General features: G+C 40.2%; 1 protein-coding gene and 1 pseudogene across 2 annotated transcripts in view; one reads left to right on the top strand and one right to left on the bottom strand.

The window, feature by feature from the left end:
- Nucleotides 1-24,651, bottom strand: part of MATCAP2 (microtubule associated tyrosine carboxypeptidase 2) — a 39,230-nt gene that overhangs the window by 7,627 nt on the left and 6,952 nt on the right. Inside the window, exons 2-6 of one of the 2 annotated variants that reach the window (XM_067291255.1) lie at nt 20,987-21,669; nt 4,788-4,931; nt 2,481-2,613; nt 940-1,245; nt 355-452 (exon numbers count right to left, since the gene is read on the bottom strand). In XM_067291255.1, the coding sequence (XP_067147356.1) occupies nt 355-452; nt 940-1,245; nt 2,481-2,613; nt 4,788-4,931; nt 20,987-21,669 (1,364 nt within the window). The remainder of the gene's footprint in view (nt 1-354; nt 453-939; nt 1,246-2,480; nt 2,614-4,787; nt 4,932-20,986; nt 21,670-24,651) is intronic. The other variant, XM_067291256.1, reaches the window with a different exon arrangement.
- On the top strand, nt 16,904-19,737 carry LOC136991435 (uncharacterized; annotated as a pseudogene).

Genomic DNA, 24,651 nt, shown 5'->3' with positions numbered 1-24,651 from the left:
TGTCTAGCACCTGTCCTGCTTGCCTGAGGCATTCCATTGTACTGTAATGCAGGTAGTACCCTGATAAACCTTCCTTAAGAGTAATCAGATGCCATCAAAACAAGGAAAGGAAAGCCTTGAGAAATATGACTGTAAAATCATAATCCGGTAAGTGAGGAATGAGGAAAACCTGGCAGGAATTTTTAGGACCTCAAAATATTTGTAACTTGTGCTTTGTGTACATCATATGCTATACAGAACACAGAGATTTCTAGATCAAAGTAAAGCAAAGGGCAATGACTTGCGTAACTCTTCACAGGCAACCTCACTAAAACGATGCAGCTGCATCTTTTGGGTAAGAATGAGTCCACTCACCTTTCCAAGGGCTGTCAGAAGATGGAAATCAATGGACTCTCTGTATCTCAGGATTCGAAGGATGCCATCCAAGTATACCTGATCCTTATTGAAACAGCCTAAAAGGAGTAAGATTTATTCCACTGCATCAGTTTGTTCAAGGTGTATTTTAAGAAGTCATTATTAACAGAACAACTGTATTTCTTAAAACTACATATTTATATCTCTGAGCTTGAAAACTTTCCCAAAACTAACTAGAAGGCTAAACCCACCAGCCAGAGAAAGAAAACAAACACAAAAGATGGTATCTGTGAATATCTGCAGCAACACTTCTTGTAGTAAACATGAAAGGAGGTCAAACTGAGTCTGAACACCTTCATACTTTTACAGTTCCTACTTTCAACAAAGAAATCCTTTATTGACTCAATTTAACAGTCTTAAGAACGTGTATTTTCAAAAGCATAAATCTTGTTGCCTCATTTCAGAAACTGAAGGTCTCATTTCTCCCTTTTGCGAAACTTTTACTGCATGACAGATGCTGAATGAGCTCTGTGCATACTCCGGCCACATCTATGAGGAATAATTATAGATAAAACAGAGACCCACCTGGCTGTGATGTGTCAGTCCACCCCCTTTTGGCTCGTACACAGTAATCCCACCTAGTGTTGGGATCCTTGACAAATTTCCCCACGTCCTGGAAAAGCTGACTGAAGGACATTTGGCTAGCCTGATACACTGTGTAGTAGAGCAGGGCAGCCCTCCAAAGAAAAGGGTCCTTGCGGAACAGGACACTGTGAATGCTCGCTAGCCCCTCTTCTGTAGGGTTGATTGGTTTTAACCCATGTTTTCTACGTCCATTCCAGTTGCGCCAAGGCTGACTGTTGTTGTTAATACCCCGGAAATAATGAGTTCCTGAAAAGAAAGGAATACAGGACTTAGAACACTAACATCCACTGATTCCAAAAATGATAAAATACTGGAGGAGATACCAATATCAGGACTCAACTGGTAGCACTGGGCAGTGGGAAAAGTGCCAACTTTGGCCATGCCTACAACAGAGAATTTTGCCAGAGGCAGAAAAACAGATCAGCCCTATTCTAAATGCCAACAGTGCAATAATTCACCTGCTGACTGCAAGTGAGACTTCCAAAAATGCCTAAGGAATACAAATGTTAGCAGGACTTGAGTTCCCAAATCCGTGAAAAGGAGTTTTCAAAAAGTGTCTTATGTGCTGAATGCCTCTAGGATAGATTAGGCTTTGTGGTGAACAGAAGTAACTAGAGGCAATGAAGGGAGGGTTCAGTGGCAGCAACGTTGCCTCTTGAGGCTGATTAGAGATTCCCTACTGCAGTCTTGGAAGAGGTTGCTGTCCACTTATAAAGTGAATAACACTGGCTCAAGGCAATCACAGTGCTTACTTCTCAGATGAAATTCAGCAGCTAGCCAAGTTTATCTGGTTTTGTTTTACTTAATTAGAACAAAATTCATGGAAAAGTTTATAGAAATTTTCCATGGGGCTGGGCCAGCCTTGTGTAATGCAAAATGAAGGCAATCTTGCACAGGTTTAGGGATCACTGCATACGTTCCTCATACTTAAAACATGCCTACATTAGCAAGCAGTGCAGCACAGTAGAAGGGATGAGTAAAGTGAAATGGCCGTTGCTGAGGCTGAGCAATCCCACTAGCTGTGTTTCAGGGTCTTTGCTCTGGACTAGCTCAGGGTTGGTCTCATGAACAAGATGCCCCTGGGCAGTGACAGCACTGTAGGTATGCCTGGAGCATAGCTTCTGCGTTAGCATCATCTGAAAGGATTATACTTCACCTGCTCCAAGACTGCTCTGCAATGTGATTCTTAGTGCAGTAAGTGGGGATGGTTGGCAGACTCGCTTTGAAAGCTCGCTCCTGATCTGACCTGAAATGTTAATATAGATTCATCCTAGGAATCTTAAAGTGGATGTCTTCCTTCTACTATGTGGCGCACTTATAAATAGGTTTCTCCTTCTCCTTAGCACACCTACAGTATAGGTCATTTAAACAGGGACATCCCTCCTTTTGTGTATGTCCAGCACCTGGCCCATTATGGCAAAGTAAGTAAGAATGCATGCATGTACTCCCCTTTGTCTGAAGAACTGCTGTCATGCTCATACCAATTTCATGTCTCAGCATCCCTTCCAGCCAGTGTTCTCGTGCAGCAGAGATATTGATAGTGAGAGTGGGACGGCCATTCACCACTGTCATTGAGGCGCGAGAAAGCAGGTCCTCCGTGAGATGGACCACAATCTAAAGATGAGAGAGTTCAGGTATCAAAGAGCTCTCTTCTTCTTCCTGTTCCTGCTTTATATCTTCCTTTGGCCCTGCCAATATTTCATTTATGCTTGGTCCCTTGCCCTTCACAGCTCTTCCGAGCTATTGGCAGATTATCCATGTGAGACATTTCATTTTTGAGATATTCTAGCCACCTGTGCTTCTGATAAAACCTCAGAGACCTTAGTGGGACTTAGCATGATGGTTAAGACAGGCAGATATGAGACTGCAAAATTTGAATATGGTAACATTGACCAGATTGGGAGGGAGAGGAATCAAATGCAGAAAGGAAACTAGAAAAAATTATATTTTTTAAAGTGTGTCTAATAATCTTGGAAGTATTGATACTTTTATAATATTAGATAAACACATAAATTGACTGGATATCTGCACACTTAACAGTCTCTTAACCTTTTTTAATTGCAATTCTGAAGTCCCATAAAGGAGAGGGGGAAGCATTGTGTGCTTTGTTTCCTGATCTATAATGCAGACTTGAAATATTATTCAAATATTGGTTTTGTTTTGTTTTATATAGGAATTGAGCTCTCTTTCTCCTGTTTTTCTTGGAAAATTAGTAATCAAAAAAAAATGACACAGAAGGAAACTAATGCATACTGATAAGTTTTGGTATTTGAGTTTTAAAAAGAATTTTTAAACAAGTGGCTGGGGAAGTCAAAGGAAACTCTCTCTTTTGAAGACTAAGCAACTTTCCCGCCTCAAGAAATGCTTAAAGAAGGTCCCCAGAGTAGTGCTTAGATGAGTACAGGAGAGTGTACCTACAAAAGAGACCATTTTTACTATCAAAGTTAACAAAAAAGGACCCAAGGATCAGAGGCATTAACATGACCCCATTGGTGTAGACTTCTCTGTATTCAAAACCCTCCATTCAGCTCCAACTTCAACAGCAAACAATCAGTCACCGTAAAAATCTTATTAAAATGCAGGAAAGAAAGGAAAACCCTAAAATATTTAGAATCTAAACTACTAGTACTACTTAGCCATATTAACAGCTGATGTCTCTCTTCTCTTCAACTACAGAGAGTATTTACAGCACATTTTAGACCATACTGAGCATGATGTATTTACTGTACTTTTGCAGAAGAAGGGGAACACTTGATTAAGACAGGGGATGTTTTATGAGGGTGCAGGATCCTGCTTCCATAAAGACAAACAAATATAAACATGTATGCAAAGGGAGATAAAAGCAGAGCAAAGACCAAAAATGTAAATTTTTTCTGGCTAGCTTTAAACTGTAGCCTTGGAACCTCACTGTTAGAGAAACAGGTAAAGTTTGGCACCAGTGTCAAATTGTAGTCTCCCAAAAAGGAGTGATGAGTGTAACAGTCTCTCCTAACATTATTGCATTCACTAATTAAACCTAATTTCCTAAAAACTAATTTTTGTCTATTGATCTCCCATTCCAGATTCCTCTTGTTCACTCCCATGATCTCACAAAGGTCTTGGACTGTGTCAGCTGGTGTTTTCATTTGCAGTAATTCTGTTTTTCTACATTCAACTTCAGCTGACTTTTCCAAACAATTCTATGTAACTAAGTCAAACTGGATTTTTTTTTAATCCCGAATAACTGAGAAATAGTTTTTTTGCACACAGCTCTAGAAAATAAGGTTAAAGTGAGGAAAAAACAGCACTTAAACCAACTCAACAGATCAAAGTTTTTCAGACATTTTTATTCGCTTATGTCACCTTCATTTGTGCAACTTCTCACAAATCAGTCTCTTGGGCTGCTGATTATTTTTCTTGGCCTTCTCTTACCTTTGGTGCAAATAATGTGATACAAGAGAAAGGATGGCAGAACTGAGAAATAAATGGAAATGTGCTATTCCAAATAGCCAAAAAAAGAGAGGAGGAAGCGTGTTGCTCTTGGGTACTCCCAAAAGAGATGAAACTAAGAATGAGCATGTATGAGTCAGGAAACAGGCTCAAAGAGACGGCTGAAGCATTCACAAGGAACTTGCATCATCTGGATTGTTCAAAAATTCAATTGGGCACAGCCATTAGAAAAATATGATGTAAGGAATATTCTTATAACTATGGAGGAAAGGCCTCCCAAAAGGTCTCTTAGCTCCCTTTCCTGTGTAACTTTTAACATCTAAATAAATGCTTCTTTCCTGACCCAGTGCATGACCTACCTCACCAAGACAGCCTTCTTTCACCATGTATTTCCTGACATGATTCCAGATGCGACTTTTGGTCAGCAAGCTGCCTCCAGTGGCTTGTTCAAATTTTTCATAGCTTCCATATTTCTGCAGTGTCCGTTCCATAATGTTAATGGACTATAAAACACAAAGGTATAGCAAATATGAATGCAGTAAGACCCCTGTGTAAGCCTGGCATGTGTTCTCTCTCTTTCTCTCTCTCTCTCTCTCTTTCTCCTCTCCTTCTCTCTCCTTTTTTTTTTAAACTCATTGGGAGTCACTATTGAACTGTAGTCATTACATATGGGCTGACACACTCTATAATCAATTTATATAATCTTCAGACATGCATTAATGCCAAAGTACTGAAAAAAGATTCCGATCAACTCATCTTGGACCCCCATTCATCAGCATGACAGATAATTTTCAGCTTAGTGAAATGACACCCCTTTTCTCTATAATTTGGGGAAAATTGTACAACTGGCTTGTAAATCAGACATAAAAGGCCACAAGCACATTGGAAGGTTAAGTTGTTAGTGTGCTTCTTTTATGGTTTTCCAAAGAACTTTATAAATATCATCCATTATCATCATCTCACTTCATTTCTTGGTATAATTTAGAAATGCTAAACCATGATTGAACAGATGTATAACTAGAATTTTAACAAGACTATTTCTACCAAAATGCCTCCTTATGATTAAATCCTCTGTACCATCAACGTCTGTGTCTCAGAAGGGAGCAGAGATGATGGAAACTTTATTCACAGAACTTCCATTTAAGCCAAAATAATTCTTTATAACCCAAACAATGAAGGAGGGAAGTTCCATTAGGCAAATAAAGCAGTAACAACTTCAATTCTCTTATGTATTGCTGCTGGAAGAAGTCCTTTGTGTGTGAAGATGGAGCACAATGCCTGTTTTATATAATGAGATCTGAACTCTGCGTGTTGAAGATGTTACTCGTGGGGTGTGAAATAGTCATTTCCAATGAGCTATTTCCCAATATATCACTTCACACCCTTAAAAGAAAATACAATATAGAATATCTTCTTACCCGGCAGTAGCCCAGCTAAGGAAACTGCTTTATTCTCAGATATGATAACAGAAGCTCCCAAGAACCCCAGACAGAAAAATATTACTGATATTACCTTACAAAATGAATACTATTGCTAAGAAAATACCACTAACGATGATGGTGGAAATCTTGTGGACTGAAACTCTTTCTACACTGTACAGTCAGTGTATCTATGTACCAAACTAATAACAAGGTTATGCTTTTTGTTTACAGCTATGTAATTCTGACATTGTCAGATTGGCTTATTGTCCACAAAAATAGGATTAATTTTGTATCTCTCACAGTTACTAACAATCCTCTCTCATTTCATTTTTTCATGTTGAAACTAAGCAACCCTCAGTAATTGCCACTGAAAGCCATAAATGCTAGTTATGATGTATTCTTAAAGTCCTGTAGCTCTTCGGTGAAAGAAATATAAACTACCTGAATGCCAAGTGAATACCACACTTAATTTGGGGTATTTTTTTTTCTGCCTCTCATACTTCATATTAAATTTGAAGGGTCTCCTGGTCAGATCTGAGAAATTTATTCAAAAGTGAAGGAAGTACCATAATTTACTACCTTAGCACAGAAAAAAAGATGGTTAGCTTAAAGAAGCCAGTCATTGTTGGAGGTCACATAATCTGGAAGCAAAGATGCTATCTACCCTGTGTCACTGCTGTGATCTTTCTTCTCTCTGCACCTGAATTTCCACGTCAAGTTTTTCTTTACATAACTCTTGTACGTCATGTGAGCAGAGGTCACAAGCTGGAGAGCAGTAATAGTGAATCAGAAAAAGGACGTAAGCGAAAATCTGCTGCAAAAATTACCCTTGGTTACTCCAGGAGCTATACAGCCAGTTCTTCAGGTACAGCATAGCAGCAGTATGATACAATACTAATGCAACCTGTCCAAAAAGCCAGAGTACATGGCCTCAAGAGAATGACTCTAGCACAAACAGGCTCATTATAAAGCCAATCAGAAACCTTATATGAACCCTATCTCTTTGCGCTGCCTCCTGCATGGGCAAAACACCCTATTCACCATGCTAATTCCAGCAATAGTTTCAGGCCTGTTAGGATCTTAGCAGCAGTTACGCACTAGACCCACTCTTGGCTGGGGTAAGATAGTCCTGTCCTCAAACAACACCCCCAGGATGCAGGATTGCCAGGAGGGGCTGTATGTCACCACTCGGCCTCGTGACATTTGGCTAGTCCCCAGGATCTAGTCCCCACTAGTCTCCACTTCTGGCAGCCGAGGCCCCGCACCTGCTGAAGTCGGCAGGAGCAAGAACTGGATGTTACAAAGAAAGGCAGCAATGAGGAATGGATTAACTTTTCTAAGTTTTCTATGTAAGATCAGGCATCCGGATGTCTGAACAGAGGTATCGTAAAGAGAAGAGTGCTACCATAAAGCCTGAGACACTGAAAACCATTTGGCTTTGTCTCTCCCTCTTACAACACTGGATTGACCATGTGCAGCAGCACAGCACCATGTGGGTGTTATACAGCCCCACATAGCACAGAAGCAGCTAACTCCCACATATATCAACAGGCACTTTAAACACATTTAGTTTGGTTGCTTGCAAAGAAAACAAATGCTACTGCTACTAAAGAGGCTATGGAGATGTCACTGTGAAAGCTACCATGGGTTTCTGCAACTTGGAAACAAATGATATTTTTCAAGAAGAATATACCAAAAATAGAGGATGCATCCTCACCTCCTGCAAACTGGGTAGCTCTAGCAATTACAGCCAAATGGCATCATTTCACCTTCCTGCTATTTTAGATATTTAAAAGAAGTTCAGTGCTGTTAATTTTACTATTAATCCTGTTGATTTATTGTACAGAAATATGAGTAAGGAGAACAGTAGATCTGCATTGTAGACCTATCCCAACACCTACAATGTAAATGGGATTTTGTTTCCAAGTTAACTTCCCAGGTTTTACATTAGGTCCGCTATGAATGCAAGGCTGTGACTGGGACTAATACATAAATAAAGGTTGGAGAGGTTTTTGCACATTAGTAAATAACATATTTTTCTTGTGAACATACATGTCTAAACACTGCATGTTATTTAAAAATGATCTCAGACAAATGAAGCAAACTTAGTGTCTAATCTACATATTAAAAGGAGGAATACATGAGTCCCTCACACAGGGCCTAATGTTTCTGGAGTCTAATAGCAACTGCTTTAAGCAATTTGCTTTTGGCAAATTCAGGATCAAGGGCAAGGTGTAGAGAACAAATCAAAGCAAAATCTAGTTCTTGGTTCTTAATCTGACAGGGAGCTTGTATATTTTCCTAAAGGATTTTTTTTCTTTTTTTTAAACTGAATTATTATATATGAATTATCAACTTGTTCTAACAAGCTTTGGCTATTTTGTACGTTTTTCAGTGTCTCTGCAAATGCCGAGGTATTTTGCTGCCTTACACAAAATCTTTGGTTAAAGAAGCAAATCAAAAATGCCTGCTCTCTGTCCCAGGAATAGTTTATTCTCAGTAGGCAACCTGAATAATTCAATATAATGACTCTTTAGTTTCCTTTGTAAGGTGCCAGATCCTTAAGATATTAATGACACCTACTAGTTGTTTGGTATATCTGGTTTCACTGAACAATTAATTGCTGTCATTTGCTCACTTTGAAAGAAGTTAATCTTCTAGCATGAAATTTGTCTTCACTACTGTTGACATGAAATTTCAATGAAGTCTATTAAACACATGAAGCTAAGCCCCTACTTATATTCTTTGATGCATAAATCCCTTTGAATGTGTATCAGTAATCTCCATTCTCAAAGAAATCTGATGCCCAACAGCACCTTATTTTATCTCCCAAACCTCTTCTTTTTTCCTTTTCTCTTCCTCTGGTCAATTCTCTCAGTAATAAAATCTGGAAAGATCTTCAAGTATATTGAGATGCTGGAAGTGAAGTTTTGAATAAGATTTACTAGGTGGTTCTGTCAGGTGAAATTACCTACTGGTTATTAAGGGACTAATTCTGTCACCATTAATAACTTCTTACGGATCAGAGTACTCAACAACAGGGAACTGAACTTCACTCTACGCAATCAAATGGGCTCCCACAGAGGCACGTGGGAACCTCTCTACTAGGAGATGGGTCAAAGCCTAAAGCATTCTGTTGCAACTGTCAGCTTCACAGCAATAATAATGTATTGTTATAATTAATAACATTATATAAAATCACAGTGAGATGAAGAAGCAAGATGTAACAGGACTGCTTCAGGTTGAGTTACTGCCAAAGCCTGAATGAACTGCCCTCATGAGGCCAAAGCCAGAAAACTGCAATTCCCTGAGCAGCTGCAATATGCTGTGTTAGCAGAACCCGTACTTTTGGAGACATGTCTTTCTAAGTTTAAATGTACTTTGTACAGTTGTATAGCATGGCATTGTCCCCCAAAAGTTGTCAATAAGGCAATTTAAAACACAGTAATTCCTGTGGTTTTAAATTCTCTGAAAGTTATTTAGTGAAAGAACTGATGCAGGGATGGGTAGCATTTTCAAAAGTGGCCAGGATTTGGACCTTACCATTTTAAGGGATCTTAAGCCATCTTTCAGAGAGCATCCAATGCTCAGGCTTTATCAATAGTAGTAAATCAGACAAGGCCATGGCATTGGCTCAAGTGCTGGAATAGGATCATTCACAGAGCTTAACTATTAGCATGCCCCCGGACACGGTTTTGGCTTGGGCTAACTAGCACACTCTCAGGCAACGCTTGATCATGGCTGAAGGGTAGTACAGGCCATCATGTTCCCAACAGAAGTGGGAACAAGGCCACTATGTTTTGGATGAGGAGAGTTTAGCCATAAGGACATGAGCCAGGTCTTGGCACCAGGGCCAGAGAGCAAGTCCTGGCTCTTTTTATTTATTAGTATGGGTGCATCTTTGCAGTTCCACTGACTTTACTGGCTCTATCCCATGCAAGTAGGCATGGCTTCACCAAGGGGAAATCATGCCTAACCAATCTGATAGCCTTCTATGATGGAATGACTGGCTGGGTAGATGAGGGGAGAGCAGTGGATGTTGTCTACCTTGACTTCAGCAAGGCTTTTGACACTGTCTCCCATAGCATCCTCATAGACAAGCTCAGGAAGTGTGGGTTAGATGAGTGGACAGTGAGGTGGATTGAGAACTGGCTGAATGGCAGAGCTCAGAGAGTTGTGATCAGTGGCACAGAGTCTAGTTGGAGGCCTGTAGCTAGCAGTGTCCCCCAGGGGTCAGTACTGGGTCCAGTCTTGTTCAACTTCTTCATCAATGACCTGGATGAAGGGACAGAGTGCACCCTCAGCAAGTTTGCTGATGATACAAAACTGGGAGGAGTGGCTGATACACCAGAGGGCTGTGCTGCCATTCAAAGAGACTTGGACAGGCTGGAGAGGTGGGCAGAGAGGAACCTCATGAAGTTCAACAAAGGCAAGTGCAGGGTCCTGCACCTGGGGAGGAATAACCCCCTGCACCAGTACAGGTTGGGGGTTGACCTGCTGGAAAGCAGCTCTGCGGAGAAGGACCTGGGAGTGCTGGTGGACACCAAGTTAAGCATGAGGCAGCAGTGTGCCCTTGTGGCCAAGAAGGCCAATGGTATGCTGGGGTGCATCAGGAAGAGTGTTGCCAGCAGGTCGAGGGAGGTGATTCTCCCCCTCTACTCAGCCCTGCTGAGGCCACATCTGGAGTACTGCGTCCAGTTCTGGGCTCCCCAGTACAAGAGGGATGTGGCACTACTGGAGCAAGTCCAGCGAAGGGCCACGAAGATGATTAGGGGACTGGAGCATCTCTCTTATGAGGAAAGGCTGAGAGAGCTTGGCCTGTTTAGCTTGGAGAAGAGAAGGCTGAGAGGAGATCTTATCAATGTGTACAAGTATCTGAAGGGAGGGTGTCGAGAGGATGGGACCAGACTCTTTTCAGTGGTGCCGAGCGACAGGACGCGAGGAAATGGGCACAAACTGAAACACAGACACTTCCATCTTAACATGAGGAAAAACTTTTTCACTGTGAGGGTGACAGAGCACTGGAACAGGTTGCCCCGAGAGGTGGTGGAGTCTCCTTCTCTGGAGATATTCAAAACGCGCCTGGATGCAATCCTGTGCAATGTGCTCTAGGTGACCCTGCTTGAGCAGGGGGGTTGGACTAGATGATCTCCAGAGGTCCCTTCCAACCTCAGCGATTCTGTGATTCTGTGATTCTGTGTAATACAGAAACTGAAACATTTGAGAGCAGCAGCTAAATTCTAGCTGTTTTCGAACAGTGATGAGTTAAGAAATCATGGAGAAGTCAAAAAAAACTTGGAAATCATGACTCCTGTACCCCACTTAAATTGCATGACTGACTTCAGTTCAAATTAAAAGCTAGAGATGCAGACTCCTTATTTGCCTTCTTTTCTTCTGGAACAGGTCTTTTTAATGTATGTTTATTGCACAGGAAGCAGGAGCAATTTATGGCACTGGAATCATTGCTAGTGGGGGAGTGTAGGAGTAGAAGTTTGGCTTAGTTCATGTCAAATGCTGCTGAGAAAAATTACTGCTGCAGTAATTTCACAACATGTGCTCTCCCTGTCTGAACTGGTCTCAGTGTGGCTTCAGAGAGATGCCACAAACACAGAGCTCAGTCTGCCTCTGCACAAACCAAACACGAGGTCCAGTTCAGCTTCATCACAAACTGCATGAAAAAGCTCTTCCTACAACGTGATGACAAAGCTTTTCATGGAGAAGAGACCAACAGGGAAAATGGGAGTGAGATTCTGATGCTGAAAGAAGCCAAGAAAATCAGTGAAAAAGAGAAGTATTAGGCTTAAAGAATAGAAAAGATACTCTATATACTTTATGAAGAGTAGGAAAAATCTGGAGTGCTGACCAAAGTGGAGCAGGGATGAATGAGTTCAGGTTTGATAAAGCAGGGGACTGTTGATGCAGAGCACTGCTGAAACCATTTGAGAGCAAGGAGACAGTTTCTTCTCAACATAAAAGCTATAAAAATAAGGGTGTTTAAGAAGGGCACATAAGCTGTATTAATCTGTTCTGTTTTGATGCTTCTAATAAGGACATGTTACTACTATGAGAGATGCAGCTTTACATAGATTTGGGGTGTTATCCCAGAGAACTCTTCTGCCGTAGTCAGAATGCAGGTATTTTCTAAAACCACTTCATCACAACAGTGAGAAAATGAAAACTGAACACGCATTAAACTTTCTGTTTGGCCTTCAATGACAAGAAACTTTCTTGCACTGACACCCCCCGACACCAATGGAGGCAACATTAGCTTGGAAGTTGGGAGCCCCAAGTTCTCAGCCCTTCTGTCTGTCTCCAGGCATGTTGCTGAACTCCTTCCCATCCGTTTAAGGCTTTTCTAAAATGCTGTGAGACACCTGGATCAACAACACAAGGTGAATAGCAGGTTCTCAGAGATACATTCCCATGAAAAAGCATCTGAAAGTCCACAGACCCACACTGCCCCCTTGCACCTCAAGTCGTGCACTGATGCGACTTCAGCAGGAGGAGTGAGTAGCCAAAGGGCACCTCCTCTACCCCACATGCCACACTTGGTAACCTATATCCTGATGGTTCAGCCACCTCAGAACAGATGATGCAAGTCTGAATTCCCGCAGATGAAAAAAGTCATTAAGCCTGGTCTCCTCATTCCTGAACAAGTATTCTCACTTAGGAATTTAGTGATTGCCACTATCACCTTTTCCCATGGCTCTGTTTCAAAGAAAACAGAAGGAGTCCTGGTAGTTCCTTCCAAAAGTGCCGTACGCTAGCTCTCCAGTGGGTGGAAGTGTTACTCTGCATCCCCCAACAAACACTGAAACAACCACGAGAGCCATCTCACACACACACACACACACACACACTCACTCATGTGCGCGCTCTCTCTCTCTCTCTCTCTTACTGGCATACAAGTCTCTGGAAGCGGCAGATGGACCTAGCACTGAGGTGAGAACTGTCCCCAACAATGCTGCTGATTTTGACACTTGCCACAACCACCCCAGCTAATGGTGGTATCTGAGGGGAAAAGGGTTGGGATTTTTTTGGATCCCAAGCACTGAATATGACATGGAGACCCCTCACTGAGGGTTCTCTACTCGTCTCTGAGGTGAGGTGACAGAACTCAGGTTTTGCAAGAACTTGCTAGGAAAGGGCAAAATCCAGAATACCACGTCAGCTCTTGTCTATCTGAGCATCCAACAGTGAACTCATTTTCCAGCCTCAGGGCCAGTGGGAAGCAAGTTACTGATCTTGTCACAGTTTCTAAGGCCAAACTGTAAACTTTTCAGCAACAGCAAAAAAAAAAAAAAGAAGAAGAAGAAAAGAAGGACTATATGCCTGTACCAGATTACTAGCAAGGAGCAAAAATTCCTGTTGCTTATTATCCCAAAAGTCTGGTTGAATCCCTCTTAGGGCTACAGAAGAGTGCCAGAAGAAGCAGTCCCAAGAGAGGTCCCATTGCTTGGCAAACTCTGTGGACACTCAAAAAAGTAATGACACAGAAGCATTAGGAAGAGCAGACCTGCATTCAGTTCTGCTTAATTACTAGGTGTTAGGAGTTTTTTTTTTTTTTTTAAACAAACTGTTTGCAGCAAATTGTTCTCTGAATCCCAAGTCATCTGTGTGCAGCAATACAGGATCATTTCTTTTTGTGAGCACATCCCAGGAGTATGTGTATCTATGGTATCTCTCAAGCAACCAAGTTGTATTGCTGCACATAGATGACTTGGGATGAGACAGCTAATGGATCCAGTGGTCTAGAAGATAGTTTCCTATCCTCAGTTTCCATGTTTGGAAAAAGCTCTGCAAAAGGTTTGCAGACTCAGCTGAGATTTATGATGTAGACAAGGCTTGCAGGCACTATTGCTATCCTCCCTGCACAGCTTATGTTTGTTCAAGTAAGGGGAAAAAACTTTCCAGCTGTATGCTTAAGTACTGATAAGCTGTACCAGATGGAGCTTGTTAGACTGATCAACAGCCATAAAATGGTGGCTGCCCTCTTTTCTAGGTACAGCTGAAAAAGAGGGACAGAGGTGAGTATAGGTTTCTGAGGATAGCCAACTTAGGCTGTGCTATCTTGAGTTTTATTTGAAGTTTGTAATGGTTCTTCTTTCTGTTTGCTTGTGCTCTGTGTGGTAAAGAGCATGTTTCAATAATTCAGACAGGGTGGAAGTATTTTCAATGAAAAATGTCTTATGTATTTTATAAGGAGTTAAAAATTAATGCTTGTTTTGGTTTTGTTCATAACTGGGTTATGAAATAAGCCCATACTCCTACTGCAGTAACATCATAAGAGCTCTGCAAACACTTCCAGCGGAAAAGAGAAGTTTGAGCAGTGTCTTCAGAACCATGCTACCTAGATAAACCCAACAGTCTTGTGTTATATATTAACATGCTCTTATCCCTAAAGTTTAGCTTAGGGGTGAGTTTAGCACACGTAGCTAATAAACAGTGAGGTGTTCTACAATCAAACGTCCTTTGCAGCCAGTGGTACTTTCATGGATCTTCAACACATCTGATCTGTGATATCAGCAGAATGCCACAAGAGATTACTCTGCATTAAATGTCTTGTCATTTAGCCTTCCCATTTCATCTGATTATTTTTTCCATCATCCGAGACATTTGCTAATTGTAGATTAGCTGTATTAACCCACCATTTGTCACAACTTTAATGTGTGTGATACAAACACTTACAATGGGATATATCAGAATTTTAAGTTAAATGGAAAGGGGGAAAAAATATTTTTTTTGTATAAGCGTAAAGGAGAAAAAAGTACAATTCTTTCTCAGGAGGGATTACACATTTAACAAAATAATCATTTAAAAAAAAAAAGTCTTTACTGCCCTCACCTATCATTCAAGAAATATAGGTGTTCAGAGGCAGATTACTTGAGGTTGCAATTTCCTTACTGGTTTTAGTTCAGAAAATGGCAACTGATAAGTCAGCTGCTCTACAAATGATAAGGGCAATTACTTCTACCGAAATATTGCCACCTAAAGCATCAATACAAAAATTACAAATGCTTTAAGTGTTAATAAAAACTAACAACTAAGGACAATTAGTTTGAGCCAGAAAGAATGCAGATAAGCAAACTTTCATAGAATCTAAAACACAGGGCTGCTGCACTGACCTTGAAATACAGCAGTAGAGAATTATTTCTGTAGCATTAGAAGTGTCAACCAAAGTGAAAAGCCAGAAATCTGACATGCTATGTACTATTTCTTTATTTTTCAAGTTCTCTTAAGAGCACATACTGCATGACTCACGGAAGGAAGAGCCTTATTACGTAGAAAACAAGATAAAGTAGGATGAAAGATACAAGCATGAAAAAAGAGATGTTGGAAGTATAATTTTGAAGTGTATCAATAATGCAAAAACATTTACAGTATGGCTGTGAAAAGTTAAAGGAAAAGAGTGGGATATGCCTGTGGCTGAAAAATTTTACCTGTCTAAAAGCAGGGGGGAGAAAGGAGTGCTCATAAGCCTGCACTTTCCCAGCTGCAGTACTGTTCTGTTAATTGTTGGCAAACCCATACTGTTCCTTGCCTATTTTTGCTTAAAGGGTGAGGGGGGTGTTGTCACATGTTGCGACTGATTCCACTGACATGCACAAAGGTAAGAAGAATAATAGGAGAATGCAACCTGCTTTCATGTCTCAGCAGGCTAGCTTCATAGGTGGGTAAAAATACCTTTAAAGTGATTTGAAAGCCTTTAAACTCTGAAATGTCTGATTTTGATCTCATTTTGCTCATGCATCCTAGCAGCCCCCTATGAAGCCAGAGAGTTAGTGCAAAGCTAGTTTTACAGAGATTTTAGTGAGAGAAGAACAAGCAAGGGTAAGTCACTGTAAGCACCTTTCGCAGATGGGTTAAGAGTAATTTCATTTCTGTTCACAGAAAGTAAAGCTTCCTAAAGTAACTACAATAACCAATGAAAGCCTAAAATATTACAGAAAACAAAATAGAGTTGATGCCTTTTTAAATAAAAAAGGAAAACTACTTGCAGTTGTGTGACTGCAGACTACTTGACACTGTGAGTACTTTTTTCATAGTCGTAATTTAAGTTGTCTTTTCAGAACTTAACACTTCCTATTAAATACCTACATGTTTCTCCTCATAAGTAAAATCTGAATGAAAAAAAATTATCATTGAAGAAAACTGTTCATACAACATTATGGAATAAAAGTTTGCATTGGGTAATGCTGCTTCTTCTGGATAATAAATTTGCATGAAATGAAATTCAAATTTGTGTGGAAATGAAAATCTCTAAAGCTAGTTGCAGATTAAAAAAAAAGAGAGAGAGTGCCATCTGCTGAACTTGGAGTTACTTGTGGTAAAGCGGCTATTTTGAGCATGAAGCTCAGGATGTTTGTTCAATATTTTTTTAGGAGCTGAACTTTGAAGAAATGTTTTTATTGCTACAAATTTGTCACTTAAACTAAATCTTAAGAAAGAATTTACAACTTCTTGATAGGTTTCATAAATTTCATACTTAACTGAGTATTAAATACCTAACTGCTTTTATAAAGTTGTTATTAAAACCCTTATTTGAAAAGGTTAAAGTTACAAATCAGAATAATGCTAAGGGATTATTCACTACTAAAAAGGGTGAATACTCATTATGCAGGTGTGGTCTCTTTCCTCAAAAGGAAGTTAAATTACTGACAAACTTGTTCCATAAAGTCATCATGCATAAAATCATTTTTAAGGCCCTGCTACCTCATACCAAAAGGGATAATTTGCATTAAATTTCATTTGACAAATGAGCTATTGTTGTTGATTTGCAGTAATCTATGATTAATATTGTTAACGCTACTGTAAAAAAACTAAAGGAAACCTTGCTAAATGCTCTAGTCAAGGAGTAATTTTATTTGGTGCCAGTATGATTTATTTGGTTGTTTAGAAGAATGGGAGCTAAATCTAAGAACAAAACAGGTGCTCTGTTTTCATAAAGAAAACATTTTCTTAATGAAAACCCAGCAACTGAGTTACTTAAAAAATATATATATATATATTTTTTTTTTTCCAATGTGAAAACGCAGAATCACCCTTATGATACAATGACTGAATTAATGGGTAAGAACGCCTACATGCTTTGTTGGATTTGAAAATAAATGTCAGATTCTTCACAAGTTGGGAGTCATTCATTAGAACCCATGGTAACTTAATTTGGGACATCTTTTGCATCAAGCATTTGGGGGGGGGGGGGTTGAAGTGAAATAATCATACCACAAAGAAGGGAAACCTGTGGAATGCAGGATTTGTTCCCAGGTTAAGTATCACTTGAAGTGTCAGATTCTCTGTTTAAAAAACCCTGTCAGACCTAATGGTTTAGAAAGACCTTGTTAAAAAAATGTGGGAAGAGAACTGTTTCTTATATAGATAACACTGTTCTGTTACTTAAGTCAAATTTCAAAGCAAAATTTTTTTTGACTCAGACAGGTAGGAAGCCAAGTTGTTTGCAGAGAATGGAAACTATGCTATGATACCATATTATTATTAAAAAAAATTTTTTAATAGTTTTATTCATCTCTGGAACGGAATTTTGGTCAGGATCAGGGACATAGCACTGATTTGCTGTTTGACTGAGCTTAATGCTATGTAAATATTCTTCCAAAGTTAATTAAACCAAGTAAAATCAACACATGCTTATCCAATAACCATGACTTCAAGGCAATCAATTGCCTTCCCCTCTCTGCCCCCCTGTGACCGTGTGCTCCTTTCCCCTCCACTGATGTGCTCTCTCTCCCCCTCAACCTGACCTCCCTGTAAACAGCACGTATGTAGGGGCTGGCAGGTGGAGGCTTATCAGCGGATAAATAATAATGGCCCATATATTTTGATTCCAGCTGGTCTTCAAGGACAACTGGTAAAGTTTCTAATAGATACGGGAGCACAAATTTCAATACTGACACAACAAGATGCCGAGAAGCTGGGTGTGCGACCTGGATGGCAAAGAGTTAAGATTACTGGTGTGGATGGAGCAAGTGTTGTGTGCCAAACTGCCAAGGTCAATTTACAGCTCCCAGGCGAGAAGTGTATGTCTACTGTTCGCTTTGCAATTAAAGATCATCACACTCATGTTGCACTTGCTGAACTTTTACAGACAGTCTCACTCCCTCAAGATGTGAAATTATACCAATATATAGATGGGAAGCTACCAATAACAATGGTGCAAAACACAGAATTAGTGCACAATGGATTTTTCCTTCTTTTTAATGGGGTAACCTGTCCAGACGACCCCGCCGAGATGGATCTATTCTACTTTTGCTTTGCAGCATCCGACAAGATCAAGATGAAAGGAAGATACATAAGTCTACTGCTGTTGAAAGTTTTGCTGATGCTAATCAACTTAGTTATGAACAAGGAAATCACCAATTGGCCTTGGTCTCACGCTCATGTGCAACACACAGGGAGCATGGGATTGAATTCAAACACAGGCCTAAACTTGGCAACAGTGGTTATGCATGGGACTGAAATTTACTCGGAAAATGAATGGAACTGGCATAGCACAAACCAACTTCCTCAACTGCTGAGAAAGATAGGACACGACATAAAAATAGGATGCAGAATGATTGATGGACCCACTCACGAGCAGGCAATCCAAATCTATGCAACTGAAGTAAAAACAGGGACAAAGCAGAGGGAAAACTGTGCCATGGAAAAATTGGACTGTTGGTACAATTTTACAATAGTCCAGCTAGTTTTTGTGGTTTGTCTCTGGGTTCATCACAGGGTGGGGCTATCATTTGAATTTAAGATCAGCATTACTGAGCTTAGGTACCAATTAATTGTAAATGCACTCGATGTGGCCCAATATAATGTTTCTCTAGCTGTTAGTTGTATCCAAGCTCAACTGTGGATGCAATCTATGGTAGCGGCAATTATAAGAGAGGGTGAGGACAGAACCTTACCCACTGAAATTCGAAAGGTAATTTGGGATAACGCAACCAAATTTGAAGGGGAATTTCAATCTTGGTGGCATTTAGTCAATTTCACTTATGACCCTATCAACAATAAGGCTATGGCTTTTGTCTTAACAATGCGCAATGCTTCGGTATACACCATATACCCAATCATTGCACTGGGATTAAATCACAATGGCACTATACTCTATCCGATAGGACACAGAGTGTGGGCCCAGCGAAATGGAAACAAATGGCAAACTATTGATGTTAATGCATGTATTGTACAGGAAAAACAAGGCTTTATTTGTGACAATAAAACCATCAAAGCCCAAGATGTTTGTCTTGATACTGAACAGAATGTTTGTCATTTTGAAATACATCTGGATGAAACCCCTGCAACTGTACTTGTCTACCTTGGAAAAGGATGTGTTTGCATGAGAACCCTTTGTGATTCTATACTTGCAGATAACATCCCTATAGATACGAGCAACTATTCCAATATTTGTGTTTGCAGTTTCACTGAAATTATTGGATGTGACTTTAATTATTCTGCTCCTGCTATGTCTTATCAATTGTTACAATCTAATTATACACTGAATCAAGACTTATTGCCTACCCCCATTGGCATGAATCTTACGTTAGTGAAAAATCTGCTACGACATGATGACCTACATAGACTGCTGAAATGCACTTAAGACAACAGACAAAAGACTCTGATCATGGTGCATCATGATGCAGAAGAGATACACCATGTTCTGGAAAGAGTGAAAAAGGATGGAGAACATCCTTGGTGGGAAACTCTTCTTGGATGGTCACTGACAGCGATGGGAATGTTTAATCACATGCTTCATCCAATTGTGTTTTTACTGATTCTACTGTTATTATGTCTATCACTTATAATTATATTGTATATAAGGGTCTGGTATATAATGAAACACATAATCTGTGTTTCACCACCCAAAACATATGAGTTAGTATGTAAGTAATAGCAATATTTCATGCTGTTTACTTGCCATGGACCTGTAAGTGCATCACTTATCAACATGCTATTTATGGCACAGAGGCAAGAGGTGACTGTACCACCACTCTGTGAATGGTGAGATAGATTGACTATAGTCACGGGGTGGAGTGTGACGGTGTGCTCCTTTCCCCTCCACTGATGTGCTCTCTCCCCCTCAACCTGACCTCCCTGTAAACAGCACGTATGTAGGGGCTGGTTGAGCATGTGCCAACTAAGGCCCATCTAGCATGCAAATATGACTGTGAGTCAATCATCTCCCCCCCATAATCAGGGGGCAGCCCAGGGCCCATTGAGCTCTCCTGCACGGCAGCAGGCTGCACTGCAGAACCTCCCCTTGAGCAGGGACGCTTCTCAAGGTTACTCCTCGAGATTCCTTATCCGTGACAGATCCTCGGTAAGTGATTAATAGCATGCTGAACTTCTGCGAACTTCATGAAACTTTGCTGAGTTATATCTCTGACTAACTGTGCACATAACCCCTTAGACATAAACCGTTGACCAAGTCTGAGACTAGGACTGGATCCAGCCACACCTAGGCTCCTCTCCGAAGGAGTTTAGAAAGCAAGGGGGTCCAGTCTGAACCTCATGACTCAACGGGAGGGTCTCTGTTGCACATGCATCTGACCCTGTCCTTCATGCAGTAAATAACTGAGTGAACCTTGCCAGTTGAACCTCACTAAATTGTTCTTATTTACGATTGAACTTTGTTAAGTCGCTGTCTTACTACAATAAACGTAGTGCTGCTTCCCTCTTACGAGTGAAGTGCATCACTCCTTTCGTGACACCACCCCCCCCCCGCAACAAATCCCTGTGTCACTAAGAGGATTGGCAGGATTTCTATTTTGCTTTTTTTCTATTCACTAAAGCCTATTTATGCACTGTATTTTTCCTATATTGGACTCTGCTTCATTGCCTCAGAAGCTTTCTTGCATTAAATTATGTTTCAGGTAAACACAGTTATGAGAAACTATGCCTTTATCCTCCAAAAGACTGTAAACATTAGGAAGGCTTTCACTTTCTTTATCAGAAAAATTCTTTCAATTCTGCTGTTGTCCTATCATCATTAATGTATTTTTTAAATAGTATGTGAGAAAGATAAGAAGGAATAGTTTTGCACCTGCTACAAATAAAGCCAAATATCATCTCTATAAGCATGGAAAAAATACTAAAGTAATCAGTGGGGAGAGGGGGAGGGAAAAAAACAGAAGCCGTACCTGCTTAAGAAATCTGTCAGATGCTTGGCTATGCTTAGCTAACACATTTGGCAGTGCAGGGTTTGCATATTCAAATTGAGGATTGTATGTGAAATCTGACTTGAAGAACTTCACCTTCTCTTTCTCCACATTGGAAGGCTTGATGGCAGTTAGTAAACAGAGTTTTTGGCCAGAGACATCTCCCTCTTTTCCATGGCTTTTTGACAACTGGGATTGTTTTGGCTTTGTTTGATTAAAATGCCTCTTAGTTCTACTTCTGGGTCGAGGAGGCAGTCCTATGCTGTTCCCTGCAACTGAAATACTGTTTGTAAACTTCATGCTGCTAGACACCGGGCTAGTGACAAAGATGGAAGGCTGTCGGTTTGTGCAGTACCACCCACTGCTGAACAAAGGCAGTGGGACTTTGATTTTGCGATGCTCACTGCTTCGCAAGGTGGCAGAACACTTTGCGGCTTTTCTATGTTTCTTATGATGAGCAGATGACTGCTTTTGAGCCTGGTGTTTTTTCTCTTCTTTGCTCTGCAAAAGGACATTGTAGCTACTGGTTCCTGTTGTGAAAATGTCCTTAAGAATCCCAGTAGACAGGTGCTGGAGACTGTTTTCATTATTAATGTTCAGCTTATGTTCTTCTGGACTCAGGACTGATTTCTTAGAGAGCTCTTGCTTAGGCCAGTGAAGTTCTTCTGCATTAAAAAAGAAAAAGCCAGAAACAAATCTGTTGTTTCATACAGCAATATAAACCTTAAGATCCCCAAACACCAAAATAAACGAAACACAGAACTTGACTAGAAATAACTTGGCATGACTGCGGTTAACGCAGTCTTGACTTTCAGACATATGGAAGAATAGCGTGTGTTTGTGTGTACATCAGCTTTAACCAAATTAGATTGGGCTTGTAAGATCCAGCTAAACAAGTATGCTATGTTTGCAACTCCATGTGTAGATGCATAACTTCCCCGAGTGCACTCAGTTTGCAGCCAAGAACTAACTTGCTTAAAATGAGATTCCTATGCATGGCTTTATAAATGCATACTGTCACATTAACATATAAACTTTTAGTTTCAAGCAAGACCTGACTGATCTTTATCATTCAAGGAAGGCCTCTGCATGGATAAAGGATAGCTTAAAAACTAGGAAACAGTGTAGAAATACATGGGCTGTACTGGGAGTGAAATTCCATAGGGATCTGTACTGGGATATATGTAGTCTGGTGTGGCCTCATCTGTAAAATCTGATTCACAGAACTTGCTCTCAGGAAGGATGAGGGCATCTAGAATGACGTAGCCACTGAACAATTTGCAACACTGTAGAAATAGTAGAGTGAGTTTAAAGGGCTTCAGTGTTTTGCAGTTCTACCTTAATACAGAGAGAAAGTTATATTTTAAAAAGGGGGAGGGAGAGAAAGAGGGAAACAGAAGAGATCAGTTAGTTACAAATGCATCTCTGCAATCTTAAACCACACTGCCATTGCATTTATTCAAAGTTCTATGGTAACAGCTGGTTTAAAGAAAATACTTGAGAAGAAACACCATAAACTAAACTGAATGCAAGAAGCAAACAAGCTTCCTTTAGTGAAGGAACTCTCCTCTCTTGCTCTGATCCCTGGGATAGACTTCCAGGATGACAGGTCCCTGGTGCAGAGTGGCTGCACGTGAAAGTCACTGAGGATAAAACTGTATTCAACATTTGTGATGACTTCTCAGAGAGAACTGACCTCTATTCACCAGTCCTAACCTCCCCCTTCTCCCACTAACTAGCTGCTGGAACTCTAGGTGAGCTGAAAGTGATGGCATAAATAAATCCTGCCACAGAGAAATGCTTTATACTTCTGCCTCTAAAACAAAGGAATTCACAGAACAGGAGATATGGCCAGAGATTGATTAAAAGCCCCCAAAGGGGATTCTAGCTTCAGCCCACAGTTATATATAGCTGAGCTGTAATTACTTTACACGCAGTAATTACATCCTGAATGGAACATTAAAAAGAGTTCATTAAATGCCTCCAAGGAAAATAAATCAATTGTAGTTTAATTTCAGCTTTATTTTCACAGGAAAATCATTTTGCTCCCAAAATAAGCACCGTAACGAAGCATTTCATGCCTTCAAAACTGTCAGTTCCATGTAAATTTGTGTTCTTCAATTCTCCTGAAGGTGGTGTTTAAACAGCAAAAAGACTGAGCTCCTGTTTGCATGAATGTATGACAAGAAATGCACTAGAAAGATAGAAGCATTAGGCTATTCTCCTCTACTAAAACATGCATACCTGATATAAGATCTGTTTTGTTTCACAGTGAGTTTGAGAATCTTCTTTCTATGTCTGGCAGAGGAATGAACTCCTCGGCCTTCCTGTTCAAATTCCACCGGATCACTGCCATCAGGTACATGACAGCCTGCCTACCTGGCTTACCTTGCTTTAGCAGGTACTGCAGTGGTGAGCAACCACAACTTCCATCGCAACGAAAATGGCATCAAACATGCAGTTGGGCTGTTCTGCAGTGGGCATTCACCTATGTGCGCGCTCATCTACAAACAGCTGCTACATGATCAATGGTGGTTTTTGGACCACAGAATAGGACAACTGCTCTCACATCTTTCTTGGCAGGTGTTTCAGACTGGTTTCAGGCCTGCACTAAATATGACAGTGCAAGTATCCTGCCCTTTAAGAAAGGTAAACAAAAAGCAGGTTTTTAGAATATCTAAACATGGGAATATACAAATTTCTGAGCGAGTGATTTGTCTTGTGCAGACAAAACTGAAGGTGTAAGTTTAGGTGCCACTTAAAATATGGAAGTTGGACAACAATCTAATTCTAATGGTGGTAACACTTCACCTTCTTTATTAACCAATTCTTAACAACCACAGAGAGCAGAAAAGTCTTAAACTGCCACTGCACAGGGACTTAAGTGAATTAATAGCACAAGTGTATTTAAGAAAGAAGAAGAAAACAGGAATAAAATTTGAAGAAAAAACTCAAAATCACCTTAACCCCCCCCAAACTCTCATGTCAATCCAATACAAAAGAATTCATGCCAATAAGCTCTCAGAGCAAAGTAGTACTGTCAGCCAATAATAATACATAATAAATACATCATCTGTTTCTGAATCTGTACCTGTTTCTGAATACCACAGGTCAGAATCCTCCTGCAAGTACCATGAACAGTTGAGTACTGCACACTCAGTGGTAGGTTTTCAGATGCATGTGGTCAATAGACAAAAAAAAAATTGTCCCCAAATCTGCAGTTACCTTTATACATGCCACCTAGTGGCAAACTATTTATCAGCTGCCAAACAAAGCATGGCTGTCTTTAGTCTTCTCTCAACTAAACATGGACACTGTTTGAAGTACATTGGTGCTGGAAGCCTAGAATCAACAGATAATCTAGCAGATTTTAAAGATTATATCAGATAATACTTCCCATAGTTTCCACAAAGATCATGTAACTGCAGTTCTAAATCCTTGATTAGCAATGTGAACTTCACTATTTTACAAAATGAACTAGAAACAAAATATCTGAGGCAATGTCAAAGCCATTTTGCAAAGCAGCACCAAACTCTTAAAGTTATTATTCTAGTATGTTTGTTGTGGTGACTAATACTGATTAAAAATAAATGATATTTTACTTATCCTGTGTTACAGACAGCTATGTATCTCACCCTTGATCTTAG

Source organism: Apteryx mantelli, chromosome 2, assembly GCF_036417845.1.
Source record: "Apteryx mantelli isolate bAptMan1 chromosome 2, bAptMan1.hap1, whole genome shotgun sequence".
Lineage (NCBI taxonomy): Eukaryota > Metazoa > Chordata > Aves > Apterygiformes > Apterygidae > Apteryx > Apteryx mantelli.
The sequence above is the reverse complement of the archived record's forward strand: the minus strand, read 5'-3'. Positions and strand labels throughout refer to the sequence as shown.